Source organism: Eublepharis macularius, chromosome 8 (assembly GCF_028583425.1).
Source record: "Eublepharis macularius isolate TG4126 chromosome 8, MPM_Emac_v1.0, whole genome shotgun sequence".
Taxonomy (NCBI): Eukaryota; Metazoa; Chordata; class Lepidosauria; order Squamata; family Eublepharidae; genus Eublepharis; species Eublepharis macularius.
The window spans coordinates 13,358,686-13,375,546 of NC_072797.1; the positions used below are offsets into that span (position 1 = coordinate 13,358,686).

Sequence of the window (16,861 nt, forward strand, 5' to 3'; positions counted from 1 at the left end):
TTTCTTTGTAAAAACAAGTACGTCATGGCAGAACTCATGTTGTAGATTCGAAGAGGAGTACACTGCTCTTCCCTCAGTGTTTGTTAATCTGTTCAGCACGAAGGAGTAGGCAGGAAGCAGAGCTTAATTCCTAAAAGAAGGACTGAAGACTACCACAATGCATATCCTCTGACCTGGAAGGTCTTCTCTCAGATTCTCCAGTCATGGGGGACAGAATATGACTATAATCAAGAACACAAGAGCACCCCGTGTGGATCAGAGGTCCATCTAGTCCAACATCCAGTTTCCCATAGTGGCCAATGAGATGCTCGGAAATCAACAAGCAGTGCAAAATGGCCAAAGTCTTCTGCCTTTGGCTTGTATTCAGAGGTACACTGCCATTGGACACGGAGGTCTTATTTAGCCCTCGTGGCTAATACCCATCAATGGACCTGTCCTCTAGTTACTCAGTGGGAAGGAAAAAGTATTCTAGCAACATCCCTTTCTGTCTATCTAAATGCCCCCATTTTACTGCCACCGTCCCTTCAAGACGCTCAGGGCAGCTTATGTAGTTTTCCCCTGCTCCGTTTTATCTTCTCAAGAATATTGTAAGAGGCCTGGTTGAAGGAGAACAGTTGTCCCATGGTCACCCACTGAGCTCTGTGGCTGAGGGGGGATTTGAACCTGGGGCTCCGGAGTCCTAGTTCGACATTCCAATCGCTACACCATCCTGGCTCTCTCTCTCTTTGGCCCCAGCTCTACTGTGAGCTCCCCAAGTCCTTTCAGCTGGATATAAACATAGTCCCTTGCAGGGCTTTTTTCCAGCAGGAATGCGGTGGAATGGAGTTCCGGCACCTCTTGAAAATTCTTGGCAATAGCGCATGAAAATAATATGATTTCAAAGAATCCCGTGTGTTTCTCCCTCATTTCCCTCTTGAGAGTTCCGCCACCTCTTTTTCCAGAAAAAAAGCCCTGATCTCTTGCATCTCTTCCTGCGCAGTCCAAGGAGACCTGGGGAAGCGGCCTGCAGTTCATAGAATCATAGAATCATAGAGTTGGAAGGGGCCATACAGACCATCTAATCCAACCCCCTGCCTAGTGCAGGATCAGCCCAAAGCATCTCTGACAAGTATTCATCCAGCCTCTTCTTGAAAACTGCCAGTGAGGGGGGACTCACCACCTCCCTAGGCAGCTGATTCCACTTTTGAACTACTCTGACCGTGAAAAAGTTCTTCCTAATATCCAGCCGGTACCTTTGTGCATGTAATTTAAGCCCATTGTTTCGGGTCCTACCCTCTGCTGCCAACTGGAACAGCTCCTTGCCCTCCTCCAAATGACAGCCTTTCAAATACTTAAAGAGAGCGATCATGTCCCCCCTCAACCTCCTCTTCTCCAAACTAAACATTCCCAAGGCCCTCAGCCTTTCCTCGTAGGGCTCAGTCTCCAGACCCCTGATCATCCTTGTCTCTCTCCTCTGCACCCTCTCGATTTTGTCCACGTCCTTTTTGAAGTGAGGCCTCCAGAACTGCACACAGTACTCCAGGTGCGGCCTGACCAAGGCAGTATAGAGAGGGGCTACGACCTGCTGCGATTTTGACGCTATGGCCCCTTTGATACAACCCAGGATTGAATTGGCCTTTTTTGCCACCGCATCACACTGAACAGCCTTCTGCTCCTCTTGCTTCTTCTTAGAGTATGTGTGCACGTCCTTCCCACATTTGGCATTTCTCTGGCCTTTGGGGATGAAATTACGTCCTTTTCTCACATACTTAGTATGGCTTCCAATAGCCAGGAAAGTCTGTTCCGCTGGCTGGGTAGTCTTTGCCTGTCTCTCTCTCACACACACTCACAAACACACAAGCCAATGCTTTGCACGGTGTTTTTCTGGCCGCAAAAGAAAACACTGATGAAAGAGCATTAGTCGGAATCCCATCTCTTTAGCTTTCCTTGAGAGGCGGAACAGCCAGGCAACAGGGCGTGGATGTCTCCAGCGTGCCTTTCCTGTGGGCACCCTAGAAGCATTTGGGAGATAATTTCCAGGGCTTTATGAGCTTCTCCTCTGCTCTGTCAAGGCAAAGCTGTACAGGAGACAAACAAACAGCCTCCCAGGAATTAAAATGATCACTGTGAGGTTCTTTATAAATAGCCACTTGCAGGGAGTAGTGGCCATCTTTAGGAGACCGTTCACAGGAATTCTAAATGTTCCTTTTTGTAACAACTAAATTTCTATACTGAGATTTAAAGAATTATAAGCAGTTCTTGAGCTCTGACCTGGATAGCCCGGGTGAGCTCGTCAGATCTCAGAAGCTAAGCAGGGTCAGCCTTAGTTAGTAATTGGATGGGAGACCTCCAAGGAAGACCAGGGTTGCGTAGGCAGGCAATGGCAAATCACCTCTGTTAATCTGTTGCCATGGAAACCCCACCAGGGGTTGCCATAAGTCAGCTATGACTTATTTATTTATTTATGTCATTTATATTCCGCCTTTCTCACTGAGACTCAAGGCGGATTACATAGTGTGAGATTAGTACAATCAGTGGCAAGGACAAGGGCAGGCATTTCCATACAGTGTCAAGGACATTTCCATAAACAATGTCATAGGGTAAATGAATACAAGTTTACAAAGACACGGCATTAGCAGGGATCCAGTATGGGGTTGGAGAACTGCTGAAACTGAACATAATCAATTCTAGGACTGACATTGAACAACATGAAGCACAGGTAGTATATAGGAGTACATATTTAAAGCAACAGATAATATGTAAGGCAACATAATGGTGAAATCTATGGTTTCTGCACTCTCCACCTCCAAGCAATTCATGAAGCATTACTTAGTATCCCAGGGCCAAACCACACCACGTTTATGCCCCCCCCCAAAAATGCAGCGTTCAGTCACTGGGAGGGGATAGCAGTGTGCACTTAGGCTGCTGTATGCTGGGGGAAAAGAGGATTTTAACTCTTCAGCCTCCCGCATCAGAAAAGTGTATTCCCAATTGGCTTTCAGCCCCAAAGAGGAAAAAATGCACAGTAATATACCTGCTTGGGACTTAAAGTACCTTAGAAAGGGTAGTAGAGTTTTAAGAAATCTGTTCCCCGATACTGCAGCCCCACTTCATGTCCAGCGTCCCCCATAGCTGCTTTTTTAGTACAGGCCAGGATTATGTGCAGGTTGGGCCTCAGTAATCCTTACGACAGCCTTGCAAAGTTGGTCCGTGTTGTTATCTCCATATTCCACATGGAGCATTGAGGATGAGAGTGAGTGAGTGCGTGCATTGCCTAGGGGTCCCTGGAGGTTTTATGGCAGAGGCAAGATTTGAACCTGGCACTCAGCCTTAGGGTTCCAGCTCCAAGTTGGGAAATTCCTGGAGATCTGGGGAGTGAAACCTGGAGAAAGAGGGGTTTGGGGAAGGAAAGGACCTTGGCATGGCATAATTCCATAGAATCCCCCCCCCAAAGTAGCCATTTTCTCCAGTTGAACTGATCTCTGTGGCCTGGAGACCAGCTGTAATTCCGGGAGCTCTCCAACCACTACCTGGAGGCTGGCAACCCTACTCAGTCTCCAGATACCACTAACTCTTACCTTGGCTACCAATAACCATAGCCAGGAATGCAGTTTGCCAACATTATTTTCTAGCGAGATTTTTGACAGAAATTGATCGTTGGCAGGGGAGCAGTCACTTTCGTGAGTCGATTTGCAAGTTCAAGGGTGCACAAACGATGCTAAGAGCTGGTGTAAAATTATGGTTAAGAGGATGAGCATCGGCCTGAATGATCATCGATTCGAATCTCATCTCAGCCTTAAGGAAGCAAATCTTTCTGTCATCAGCTCCCACCAACAATATAGGCATGTTAGTACTCACCTACCTTACGGGGCTGTTGTGCTGGGGCAACTTATATGACTTCTTCCAGTCTGCAAAAGCACAACATAATTGCTGAGTATTGTTACTGGTGACTTTTTAAAAAACTTTACATGTAAGCATGCTAGATGGCTTATCCATCTACTACATTTTTTAAAATCGCACCTATCCTCCAAGTTGTGTAAGGGGTTCTCTCTTCCTCATTTTATCCTCAAAACAGTAGGTTAAGCTGAGAGCGTGCAGCTGGTCATACGGAGCACTCTATGGGAGAGCACTCGTACGGAGCACTCTTTGAACCTGGGTTTCCCAGATCCTCCTCTGACACTCTGACCACTACACCCCATTGCCACTGCACTGCCTCATCATGAATCACAAGTCACAGGATCCAATAGGGAAGTCCCATGGTGGATGCTGAACCCCACTTCGCGGAACAGCCCCAAGAACAGTCGCTGCTAGTCGCATTTTTGGAGTATCTGTTGCCACGGCTTCTAAGAAAATCCTTGCTATCCATTTTGAAACACTTTCCCAGCTCAAGCCAATATCCTCTTCCTCTGCCTGCTTCTTTTTCCAAATAGCCGAAGGGTAGATAAATAAGCGAGCAAGCAGAAAGAAGTTTCTAGTTGCGTGTGTGAGAACACCGGGAGATTTCCTAAATCAGCCTCTCTTGTGTTTTTTTGTTTGCTTTCGTTTTCGCAGTTGTTGCAATCTCAGGACATAAAGGAAGACGCAGTCCTTTGCTGTTCCATGGAGGTAGGAAACCCCAGCTGCTCACCCCTTTCCTACTGCCTTGCGACCACTCCTGAACGGGTACAGGGTTCTCAGTAAAGGTCTCAGTATGGTGAGGACTGAATTATCCGCATCTACTCCACAAAGATGGAAGTTGAGCCGTTGCCCAGCCAGGGGCAACTCCCCAAAATAGGATTTTCTTCTCCTCCCAGTTACTCAAGCCATATGCTCACCCCCTACTCACACAACCAGTAAGCAAGTGGTAGTTGAACAGAAAGCACCTGATAACCTCACCCGGTGTTTGGGGAGCCAGGGGGAGCATCTGCTAGAACCTGTTACTTCTCTCTTGTGGTCCCATCTTGTAGAACAGCTCCCGATGGATAGAGGTGGGCGCTAGGGTTGCCAACTCCAGACTGCAAAATTCCTAGCGATTTGGGAGTGCAGCTTAGGGATGTGGGGTTTGGTGAGGGGAGGAACTTCACTGGGGTATAATGCTATAGAGGCCACCCTCCAAAGCAGCCTTTTTCTCCAGGGGCTGAATGTGGTGCTTTCCATGGTCATAGATCCAGAGGAGTCAGCCGTGTTAGTCTGTAGTTGCAAAATAGTAAAGAGTCCAGGAGCACCTTTAAGACTAACCAACTTTATTGAGGCATACGCTTTCGAGAACCACGGCTCTCTTTGCATCTGTGGTCAGATCTTTGCATCTGATGAAGAGAGCCGTGGTTCTCAAAAGCTTACGCTACAATAAAGTTGGTTAGTCTTAGTGGTGCTACTGGTCTCTTTACTATTTTGCAACTACAGACTAACATGGCTAATGCCTCTGGATCTTTTTCTCCAGGGGAACTGATTTCTGTGGTCTGAAGTTCAGTTGTAAATGTGTGAGATCTCCAGGCCACACCTGGATAGCTGGCAACTGTGTGGGGTACCGTCCTTAGAAATGTTTAGGCTGCACTGCAAGTTTGCTTTATTCATAAGGGCTTTTAAATGGGTGCAGGCATTTTGTTGGGGGAGGGGTTATTGGGGAGGTGGGTTGTACTTCGTATGTTTTTAAATTTGGAATTGTAGGCCATCTTGAGCCACAACGGAAAGGCAGGGTATAAATATGTTAATTAATAAAATATTTAATAATAATACTATAATATAATAGATATTTTAATTAATAAAATAGTCCAGTATGGCTGCAATGGGTCAAGCATGCCACTTTTTATGAATCCTGTTAATAAAATAAATCCGTATAGCTGCAGTGGGTTGAGCATGCGACTTTTCATGGATCCCGTGTCTTTCATTCCCGACAGCTGCAAAGCACCGGCCGGCTCCTGGAGGAGCAGGTGCCCGAGATGATGACCGAGCTGCTGGCGATAGCCCGAGACAAGATGCTCTGCCCCTCGGAGTCCATGCTGACCCGGTCCCTCCTCCTCGAGGTCATAGAGCTGCATGCCAACAATTGGAACCCCCTGACGCCCACCATCACACAGTACTACAACAAGACAATCCAAAAACTGACAGCCTGAAAGGGAAGCGGGGACAGGAGAGAGCCGAGAGGAAGACATGCACTTTAAAACAAAAATACACCGGGGGTGGGTGGGATGGGGATGGATCTGGGAAGGGACTGAGCCACGCAGCGTCCCGAGAAGGGACCGAGAGACCCTTTATGATCTGATTCCTAAGAAGGCAAACCCCAGCATGTTTAAGAATACGTTCACGGGGGCGAAGCATGTTTCCTCTTCAGCGGTGTCCTCGAGTGCCGCCACTGCCAGCCCTCTCTCTCCCTGCTGTGTTTTGTTTTAGGGTCCCCTTTTCATTAAGCCCGTTGCTGGTTCAGCTCCACACCCTGCCGGGTCATTGTTTGGGTTCAGAAAGAACACGGAGGGCTTGAATAGCAAGGCGGAGAGCAGGCGCGGATGGCTTTCGGGGCATTCTCCTGGCCTGCACCAGCCAACTGGCAGGAGGCGACTCACAGCAGATGTCCTTGGGTGGGACAAAGGGAGACACGTTCCACACCAGACGCTGGTAATTGACAGCTTTTGTCAAGCAAAGAGACCCCCTTCCCCCCACCCACCCACTCACCCTTTCTTCCATTCCTCTTGTTGTCAAGATTTTGCCCTCCCCCTTCTGGCTTTTTACCCTGAAACCCCATTCCAGATTAGATATTTGTAAGGGATGGGTTGATTTTCTCTCTCTTTATTTTTTAAAAAGAAATTGCACTGGGTTTTTTTTTCATTTTATTTTATATACATATGTATACGTATATCTCCTATGTACACCAATAGACAAATTGCTCTCAAGTTTTTTGAACAGCAATGATCGTTGCAACCTGAGCTTGAGGAGGTTCGCTTGAAGGACCGTGGAGCGAAATGCGAAAACCACTTTGGAAGTATTAGAGCCGCGAAAATGTCTTGCCAAGAGCCGATTAACAGCCCAGTCCTTATGCATGTTTATCAGTGATAAGTCCTGTTGCATTCCGTTGGACTCGCTTCCAAGAAGAAGGGCAGATCCGTGAATTCTGATTGCTGTTGAAAGTGCAAGCGTTGCAAATGCATATGCATAAAAGTGGATGCCACGGATGGTTGCACATGCATCTTTAAAAACCTTGGTACACTTCTTTCAGAACTTTAGCCGAGTCCGAGCAAGGCCTGACTTACACAACTTACCGGCTTCTGGAACGTTGTGCGAAACACACGAAAAATATCATCTTCTCGTGCAAAATCGCACCAGGAAGACGCTATCATCCGGGAGTTTTGCGCGACATCTCGTCTTCCTGGTGTGATTCCGCACGAGAAGATGCTATCTTCTGCGTGTTTTGCACGATGTTCCAGAGGCAGGTAAGTCGTGCAGAAATGGCCCAAGATTCATGCAGCACCTTCAAGACCAACAAGATTTCCAGGATATAAGCTTTCAAGAGTCAAAGCTCCCTTTGTCAGGTATCTGATGAAGAGAGCTTTGACCCTCAAAAGCTTATACGTGATCTTTAAGGGGCTACTGGGTCCGAATCTTGCTGTTCTACTGCAGACCAACACTGCTACCCACTAGTAAGATTTCCCAGTTACAAACCTCAGGGTGGCGCCTGGAGTTCCCTTGGAGTTGCAATGGAGATTAGTTTCTCTTTGAGGAAATGGCGGCTTCGGAGGGTGGACGATGTTATTTTATCTCTGCTGACTCCCTCCACGTCCCAAATTCTTCCCTCCTCAAGCACCACACCCCAAATCTCCCAGAATTCCCCAAGCTGGAAGTTGGTGTTCCTGTTTTTCCCAGACAGGTGTTTAAAGATGCATGTATGCACATATCCTGTCAACCACTGGACATGTTTGGTGCGAGACAAGCTGGTATTTCTCACAACAGTCATAACATTTGCAGTGGCCTTTTATCTGTGCGTCAGATTGTGGCTGGAAAAGGTGAGCCAGTTACTCTCAAGCAGCTTTTTCTGGGGCTGGTCTCTTTGAAGGTTGCATGCTAAACTTAAAAAGAGTTCAGCCTTTGGGTTGAGGGGGGTTAGCACTTTTGTTGTTTACAGGGGGGCTTTGTAATGACAGTTATGGTTGTAATTATTTAATTCAACATTTAATAACAATACAAGTGGGGGGGGGGTATGGGGAATGAAGACTTGAAGTTGTTCTTTAGAGGCCGGTAAATAGAAGGCGATATGTATGTGTTATTTGAACAGGGATAACGGGAAGCGAAAAGGACGAAGGTCTGTTTTCCAAAACAACCCAAGTTTTAAGAATATACTCCAGAACCGCAAGATTTTATGTCAGATGTTTATGTATGTTTGCGTTGCAGAGGATTTGAGGGGAAATGTGCCACTGGTCTTTAGAAAGTCACTTTATAGTTTGCTAAACAACTAAGCCACCCAAACAAGGTGAAATGAAGCATTTAAGAGAAGACGGTTATTGTGTCAAGGAGAAGGTAGTAAGTTAAATATCCAACAGTGTTCCTGATACAGCACCTGGTGGGGGTTTTTTAACCTTTTCGCCATGTGATGGTGAACCATTTTCAGCGTTGCAAAATTGCCATCCCAATAATTACATTAAAATGAGTCCTAGGGGTCATAAAGCTTTTTTAATTTTTGCAATACTGGCTCAGTCCTGCAGTATTTGCGGTAATATCAAGACTGATTGCTCACAAGCGTGTACCAGCCAATAATCCTGGTTGCTTTGCCCAGGCGATGCCAGGCAACAACCATTTGTGTACAGCGGGATTGAGGTCTGGCCTTTGGACCAACTGCAAGGCTGAGATCCCCAAGAGATCCTCAGGTTGTGAGGTTACCAGCCGACCAACTATTTGGATGGATCTGGGAGTCCTTTCTGTACTACCTTAGCTCAGGGATTTGTAAACACCGTCATAGTGAGCAAACTAAAGAGAAAGAACTCCTTCTGAACTTCCCCACCTAGTAGTAAAAAAGAACGGACTTTTTGCCTGGTTAGGTATCATGGCTTCCTCCACAAACCAGCAGAAGGTCGGTACTGTCAGGGAGTCCCACAGCCCTCCCTCTGCAACATTCAGGTCCAGTAGCACCTTAAAAACAAATTAGATTTACTTGTGCACGTGTTTTTGTAAGGTTGACGGATTTCCATTCCAGGCAACTGAATGTGGTGCCTTCCATGGGCCAGTGGAAGCAACCTACCTCAGATCTGAGGGAACAATTAAAAGGCAGAAAATGGATTTATTTAATTTTATTATTATTACAAGACTGGGTGGTGGAGGGCGAATTATTTTGATTTTTCTCTGGTGCCAAAAATGTCTTGGGCCACCTCTCTGTCGTACCTACCACCCTGCTCACCGTGCTGTGCCCCAAAGAGTCCTTGGGCCGGATGAAGCTGCGACTGTCAGAGGAGCAGCAGGAGACAACCTGGGATTGTTAACTGACATATTTCCAGCAGACTTCTAAAATGACAGTGCTCTGGGCTCCTTGGGGGAAGCCATGATAGTTAGACAGGTTAAGCCTATAGAAGAAGAGAGATGACCTCATCTGGGAACTGAGGGCAGTTGGAACGAGAAGCCTAAATCCTATGGAGAAACAATGGTGCCCTTTGACCCTTTAGGCATCATTTGAGGAAGGAGACAAAAAACCTGCCCAAAATCTCAGACTGCGGGGACTGATCGCAACCCTCAGTCAACATGCAGGCAGGTGAAGAGGGTGATCTCCCTTAGAAATGTGTGTGTGTGTGTGTGTGTGTGTGTGTGTGTGTGTGTCCATCCCCTGGGACTATAGGGGCTTTATCTACAGCAGAATATTGGCCGCTCAGCATTATCAGAGAATTGTATTTCTAGTTAGGCACTGGGGGGAATGTCTGCTCCAGCGCTAACTGGAGGAGAATAAACAGCCTTTACAGAATGAGAAGTACAAATTATGCATACGAACGGGACTTCTGGTGACATTGCATCGTCACTGAATCAATTCAAGTCTGTTGTGACCCCCCACCCACCCACCCCCCTGGAAATTCTCAATTCATTGGGCTAAACTCAATTCCCTTGTTTAGCTGTGGCAACGTAACACAGCAGTGGGCTTTCAGAACAGGTGACTTGTAATGTCTTTGCAAAGGGCTTTATGTCAGGTATCACACTATGCAGCATCCTTCATTCCCTGCTTTCAGTTTGACCTCTGAAAACTCTATAAGGAGAGGGGAAGAACCCGCGCCAGGGATAACCTGTACACTGCCTGTCAAAAAGACCCCAATTTTCGCCTAATTGCTGGCAATTTTCTTGGAGCATGAAGAGGCGAAGCGAACCCCGGTGACCGTAATTTCGTTAAAGTGCTTTGCTGCTGCCGGTCATGAAAGCTGCAGTCAGAGCTGGCCTTTTAAAGAGATTGCTTTTGACTAGCAGCCACGGACCCAAACGCACAGTCTTAATGGATCTGACCCCATTACTCTGTCCAGCAGGCCAAGGAGGTTCCTCCTGATCTCCTTCGGAAGATAGCGGTGATCTTCCAGTGATAACAGCATCCATTGCCCTCTTGTATCTGTGATTTATACGCCAGCCTCACGCTTTAATTTCATTTCTTTCAACCATTAACTTGATTATATAATCTGATGTTCGGATTGCTCCTCTCATTTGTGGAAATCTGAATGTTCGTAGAACAGCCAATTCCCTAGCATTTTGACAAATCATACTTAACAATACTACTCCTTTTTAGGCCCTCTTTCAGATCTAAGTTTGTGACTAATGTCCTCCAAATGGGAAAGAACTTCAAGTAGCCACGATTACTTAAATGGATAGCAAAGAAGTGCACCCTCTCTCTTTCCAGGCCCTGCAGATAAAGGGGGGAGGCCATTACCTTCATGTCTTCCTGGTTGTGAACTTTCCAGAAGCATCGGCGGGGCGGGGGGGGGGGGCAGCCATTGTAAACGAAAAGTGGACTAGATGTAAGAATTCCAAAGACTCCGCAGTGTTCCCAGAGATCTACTCCTTGCTAGACCTCAGTCACTTAGTAAGACCGGGATGTACGAGATCACTTAAAATTTTTGGATTACTGTTCGACATTTCTTGATCCAGACTTTGAAAGGAAAAATTTTGAACGTAAAGGATACAGTACCGCAGATAACCATGATATATTCAATGTCATTTCTTCCCACTTTAAAAGAGAGAGATCGAGAGAGATCAGAAATTGTAAATGAATAGCATCGTAAAATGGGAAGTCCCAGGAGAGAGAGAGAGACACACACACACACACACACACACCCATCACAGCAGAGCTAAAATGCTTCCATGTCCTCAATACTCTTCAAGGATCCCCCCCCCCTCGCAAACTACTTTTCATCCTGCAAGGAACAGTTAATAATAATAATAATAATAAAAATAAAAATAGATTTATATACCACCCTTCAAGATGACTTAACACCCACTCAGAGCGGTTTACAAAGTATGTCATTATTATCCCCACAACAAAACACCCTGTGAGGTGGGTGGGGCTGAGAGAGCCCTGAGAGACCTATGATTGACCCAAGGTCACCCAGCTGGCTTCAAGTGGAGTGGAGAATCAAACCTGGCTCTCCAGATTAGAGTCCTGCCGCTCTTAACCACTACACCAAACTGGCTGTCTGTGTCCATGTGTCTGCAGTGCAACATCTGGCCCTAAAATGACAGCAAAACAAATAGAGATGGCACCACCGACTCACCCTCCATGCAACTGAAGCTACTGGTAGAGTTTGGAGAAGACTTCGCAGAGCTTCATAGCTGGATACTCCAACATGAGGAAAACCTATTACCCATCACGGCTATGCTTGAATCTCAACTTTTTGAAACAGTTCCTTGTTCCTGTCTCAATTAATCTCCCCACACAAACACAGATGACGCTGCCTTATCCTGCATCACACCCATTGGTCCGTCAAGGTCAGTGTTTTCTACCCAAACTGGCAGTGGCTCTCCGGTCCCTCAGGTGGAGGTCTTTCACATCTCCAATTACCTGATCCTTTTCACTGGAGATGCTGGAGACTGAACCTGGGACCTTCGGCATGCAAAGCAGAAGCTATTCCATTGAGCCACAGCCCATCCTTTTTGCCATTTGGAAAGGAAACGGAGGATTTTGTGGTGCCCTCTTGCTGCCATGGAGCATGTTCGGGAATGGATTTTTCAAGGGGTGGCTCTGTAGAATGCGTCAGACGTTAATGGAAGAACAGAATTGCTGGAATAATCCACAACAAAGCTGGTACCACCCCTCCCAGTTGTGATTTGTTCTGGGGGACAGTGCAAAGTCACCTATCCCAACTGCCTAATAGAGAGTTTCTTACCGTCAGAAGCAAAGCTATCTACCATTTGAATGTTTGATCCATTTGAATAAAGAGTCAGATAATTTTGCATTGGTTTCCCCTGACGGAAGAGCAATTGGTGCAAAGGGAAGAATTCTTTAATTATAAAATAGCCCCTTTAATTATAAAGTAAGCCACTCTGCAATAAGTGCACATACAGGATAGACATTAAAAAGAATTTTGAAGATCCCCCTGACGAAGCTGATGCAAAACACGTAGGGGTTACTTTGTAATGAGCTGCTGTAGCACAGTGGTTAAGTAGTTCGGCTGCAAATCAACACTACACTGGTTCAAATCCCATGACTGCTATGAGCTCAGAAGGTGGCCTTGGGGAAGCCACTCCTCTCAGCCTCAGCTCCCCAGCTGCATTGTGGGGATAACAATAACACTTACTTGTTCACCGCTCTGGGTGAGACACTAATCTGTGTAGAAGAGAGGTATATAAGTGCAATTGTTGTTGTTGTTGTTGTTGTTAAAGAATTCTTCCCTTTGCACCAATTGCTGTTCTTCGTTTTGCCTTGGTGCACCCCCCCCCCTTTCTTCATTGGTTTACCCTGACCAGTGGAGGACACAAACCCATCCACTCACTGGGGTTTTCCCAACAACCATGCTTTGTGTTTGAAAGGCTACTCTTCTGGTTTTTGAGTTCTTCCATTGGGGACTGTTATTCCTACAAACCTAACAAAATGTCTGTTATTACAACAGGCATGGTGTGTGGAAGGAGGGGCCTGTATCTTGCAATGATCTTTGGAGGGGACCAAATGATCTTTGGAGGGGACCAAATGATCTTCGGAGGGGACCAAATGCCACCGAATCCTTGTTGTTGGAGCCCCAGGCAGTCTCTACTGTTTGGCGAATGTTGTCCTCATTATAGCTACACAAGTGCCGCACTTTTCCCCATTGATAGGAACGGGAGAAAATAACGGGAGGTACTCGGGGACATCACAGAAATGAAGGTTTCACATCCTGATGATCTCTTGGCAACTGTGCTCCAAAGACTACTTCTATTGATGTGGTCCTATTGTGGGTTTTGCTTTTTACTCACATTAAGAATGAAGGAATGTTAGGAATGGCTTTTATACCAGAGAAGAAGTAAATGTAACCGCTTTGTTTGGTCCATACCAGGAATTAATGAGTATCTAATCGTATTGCACTGGATGTTTCGGGAGGATGGAGTCTCTCTGCCCCTTTCTCCTTTGGTAAACACTTTTAACATTCGCTTTTTAAAAAATGCACAGTCTTCGACTTGTTTAACATCTCTGCCTTGAGAATCTCACACAGTGCAGTTTCAAGGTGACTCTCTTTTCTGTTACTGTGATGGCTAATTCTGGAATGAATAGCACAGTTGTTCTTTTCTCACAAACACTACAATGTTTCAGAGAAATCGGCACGTTGAACATTCAAGCATATCTCCAAGATCCACTACAGTAATGGGTTTAGATTATAAGGATTCTCCCCCTCCCCCAACATACTCTTCGAAAACATTTTATGAATGTTGATTCCTAATGCTGAGCCATTTGTTATTGTAAAAATCTGGCTAAATGAAACTAGATTATGGTGTCTACTAGAATCTGCACTCCAGTTCCGTTCAAGGCATCAGTATTTTTCTTTGTGGTTAAGCATGTGGATCATATAGAAGTGGGTGCCTTCTGTATTCTTGGGGCCCCTATATGGTCTTCGGCCCCAAACAAGGACAGCCTCAGAGGTAGACTGGCTGCACAATACATGACCTTACCCTTGGAGCTTCACAGGAACAGAACGTGCTTGAAAGGGAGAATGTCATTAACTGGGATGGAAATGAATTGACTTTTTGATGTGACTTTTGATTTTTTCTGACGTTTCTCGACAACTCTTAGATGTGTTTCAAGCATAGCGCTGAGAGATGAATTGGGCGAATTACTGATGGAAGCTAAGGCATAGGTAAAAGCATTTCTCTTTAAAGAAAAGATTTTAAAACCTGAGGGAGGCCTACTTTACTTGGACTCATCGAGGCAGATAAACATAACAGTCAATGGGACCAACTACTGGGAAAGAAAATGAAATGTCTAGGAATGACAAATGACATAGTCAAGATGACTGAGACTAAAGATATAATCAGGTTAATACAAACGTGTTAGGAAGTTGAATATTATGAGTGTGTCTGTTAGGTGCAGAGAGTATGTTCAACTCTTTATTTACATATTGCCCTCCTGCTGCAACTGCTGAAGTATTTTTATTTTTTGACAGTACCAAAGCTCAGAAGAGCTTTTACTCTGGCAAGAATGAAGGCTCTTCCCTCAGCAGTTTTGGAGGGTAGATACAAGAAAGTACTATATATTAACAGAACATGCAGATGTTCATATGATAAAGTTGAAACCATTGAACACATGATTATACAGTGTCCTGTATTTAATGAGTTGAGGGCTAGTAATTACCCCTCTACATAAAAATACGGAACTACGTAATATAAGGCACTGACCTGGATAGTCCGGTCAGCTCACCAGATCTCAGAAGCTAAGCAGCGTCAGCCTGGATTAGTAATTGGATGGGAGACCTTCAACGAAGACCAGAGTTGCAGAGGCAGGCAATGGCAAGCCACCTCTGTTAATCTCTTGCCATGAAAACCCCACCAGGGTCGCCAGAAGTCAGCTATGACTTGAGGACACTCTCTACCACACCTAACATAAGAGCCTAGGTGACATGGTTTTTATTGGATACAAATGATTCCGTTACCCTTTCCATGGCAAAATATATAGGAGCAATAATTAAATATCAAAGAAATAATACTAAGTAAAGTTTTTTCTATTTTAATTCCTACTTAAGGCAATAGCTGTATGAGCAGTACCAGATAAACAGAGACTTCCTGAAAAAGCTGTCTTCTCCAGGATGTATTGAAAGTGGTCTTCGGCTGATATCTAATCTTGAGACTCGTTGCTTCTTTTCCTTGCCACTGAAAGCTTCCTGGAAAAAATATTTTCTATGCCTTGGTTAAAAATTGGCAGAGCTACCAGGAACGAGATGAAGTTGCTTTTAGGGCCACATCTGGGCACAGGCCCCCAGCTGGCATAGACAAAAGAGCATTTAAGGCACGTTTAAGTGATTCTGTGAGCGACCTCAAAATTTCCTATTTCCATTGTAATCCAGTATGCAATGCGATGGGTTCTGAGTAGAGGCAGGCACGAACTAAAATACGAACTGAAGTTCGTCACGAACCGGACTGATTCATGGTTCATGATCTGGTGGTTCGTGAGAGCTCATTTTTCACGAACCATGACGAATTTTAGCCCGGTTCATTTGGTTCATATTTTGGTTCGTCACTGCAGACAGCCTGGTGCCAATCAGTTTTCTAGGCAACAGGGGGAGGGAGGAGGGGTTCTCTGCAGACCTTCTGCTAACCCAGAAGTGATGTTTTCACGAACTGAACAAACCAGTTCGCAAACTGAGGAAAGTTCATGGTTCAAGGAACACAACGAAACACGAACTGCATGGTTTGGAATTTTCCTGGTTCATGCCCATCTCTAGTTCTGAGTCTGCACAGGATTGCACCCTTGGTTCTTTTCCCCTCCTCCCTTTTCTGTCTGTTTTTACTTAATGCTAATCTTCTTAACAGGCTAATTATTAATATTTCATCCACATGGATGAATCTAGGGTCTTTGGAACAAGTTAATGCTTCAACTGTTGAACTCCTGTGTCCAAAAGAAGAAGAAGAAGAAGAATGGAGCTGTGATTATTGTTTAGAACACAGGGTTTGTGCTAACAATGATTTTTTTTCTTAATTGCAAAAGAAAAGTATTTATTTTGTTTGAAAACCAACATTTAATTTAATCATTTATCATATTTGTTTTCAAAAGTGGTTTTTTTTGTTTTTTAAAAAGGTTTAAAAGAAAAAAAACATTCTGGGACAAGGATGACTTAGATGTTTGTAATACGGGGAGGGCGGGCAGGGAAGAGAGGGCTCCTTTCGTTTTCAGCATTTAATAGACTGTTAAGGGAAGGGAGAGTACAATTCTTCATGGCAATTCAGTTTTGTTTATGGAACATCCCGAACCGCTGTATGCTATAAAATGCATCATCTGAGTAATAAAAGTTTCAAGCTTGACTGTTTGCCATCTCTCTTGATATGCCGTATCAGTTCTGGTGGTCTGAAAAGATTTCTTTAGTGTGTTTGGTTTGGAAGAAATACGAAAGAAAAGAAGACATTACAAAAACAGATGCTCCAAATCATAATTGCAAAACCTGTGTCTGGGTAGAAACATAAAAGGATGGATGGAGCATTCCCTTTAATAGCCAGCAAAAAGAGCTGATGTGTGTATCTTTGAGCTTGCTTGTAGCACCATCCTGTATTTCATTCCCACATGCTCCCATCCCTTTGAAGTATTACACCAGTAATTTACAGTGCAATCCTATACAGAGTTCTCCAGTGTAAGCCATTAATATCAATAGGCTTAGACTAGAATGATTGTGCTTTTGGGATCAGATAGGATGCACTATTAATTCATTACATGACTTTTGAAACTGGTGAACTGTGAGAGCTTCAGCACACATTACTGTGAGTCTCTGATCAGGCAAAAGCTTCA

The 16,861-nt window shown here is 45.0% G+C and overlaps 1 protein-coding gene across 4 annotated transcripts in view; it reads left to right on the forward strand.

The window, feature by feature from the left end:
- Positions 1 to 6,127, forward strand: part of CTIF (cap binding complex dependent translation initiation factor) — a 233,608-nt gene extending 227,481 nt beyond the window's left edge. For all 4 annotated transcript variants that reach the window (XM_054986122.1, XM_054986123.1, XM_054986124.1 and 1 more), the window contains 2 exons: positions 4,531 to 4,584; positions 5,856 to 6,127. In XM_054986122.1, the coding sequence (XP_054842097.1) occupies positions 4,531 to 4,584; positions 5,856 to 6,071 (270 nt within the window). In that variant the 3' untranslated portion in view covers positions 6,072 to 6,127. The remainder of the gene's footprint in view (positions 1 to 4,530; positions 4,585 to 5,855) is intronic.
- Positions 6,128 to 16,861: the final 10,734 nt, after the last annotated feature.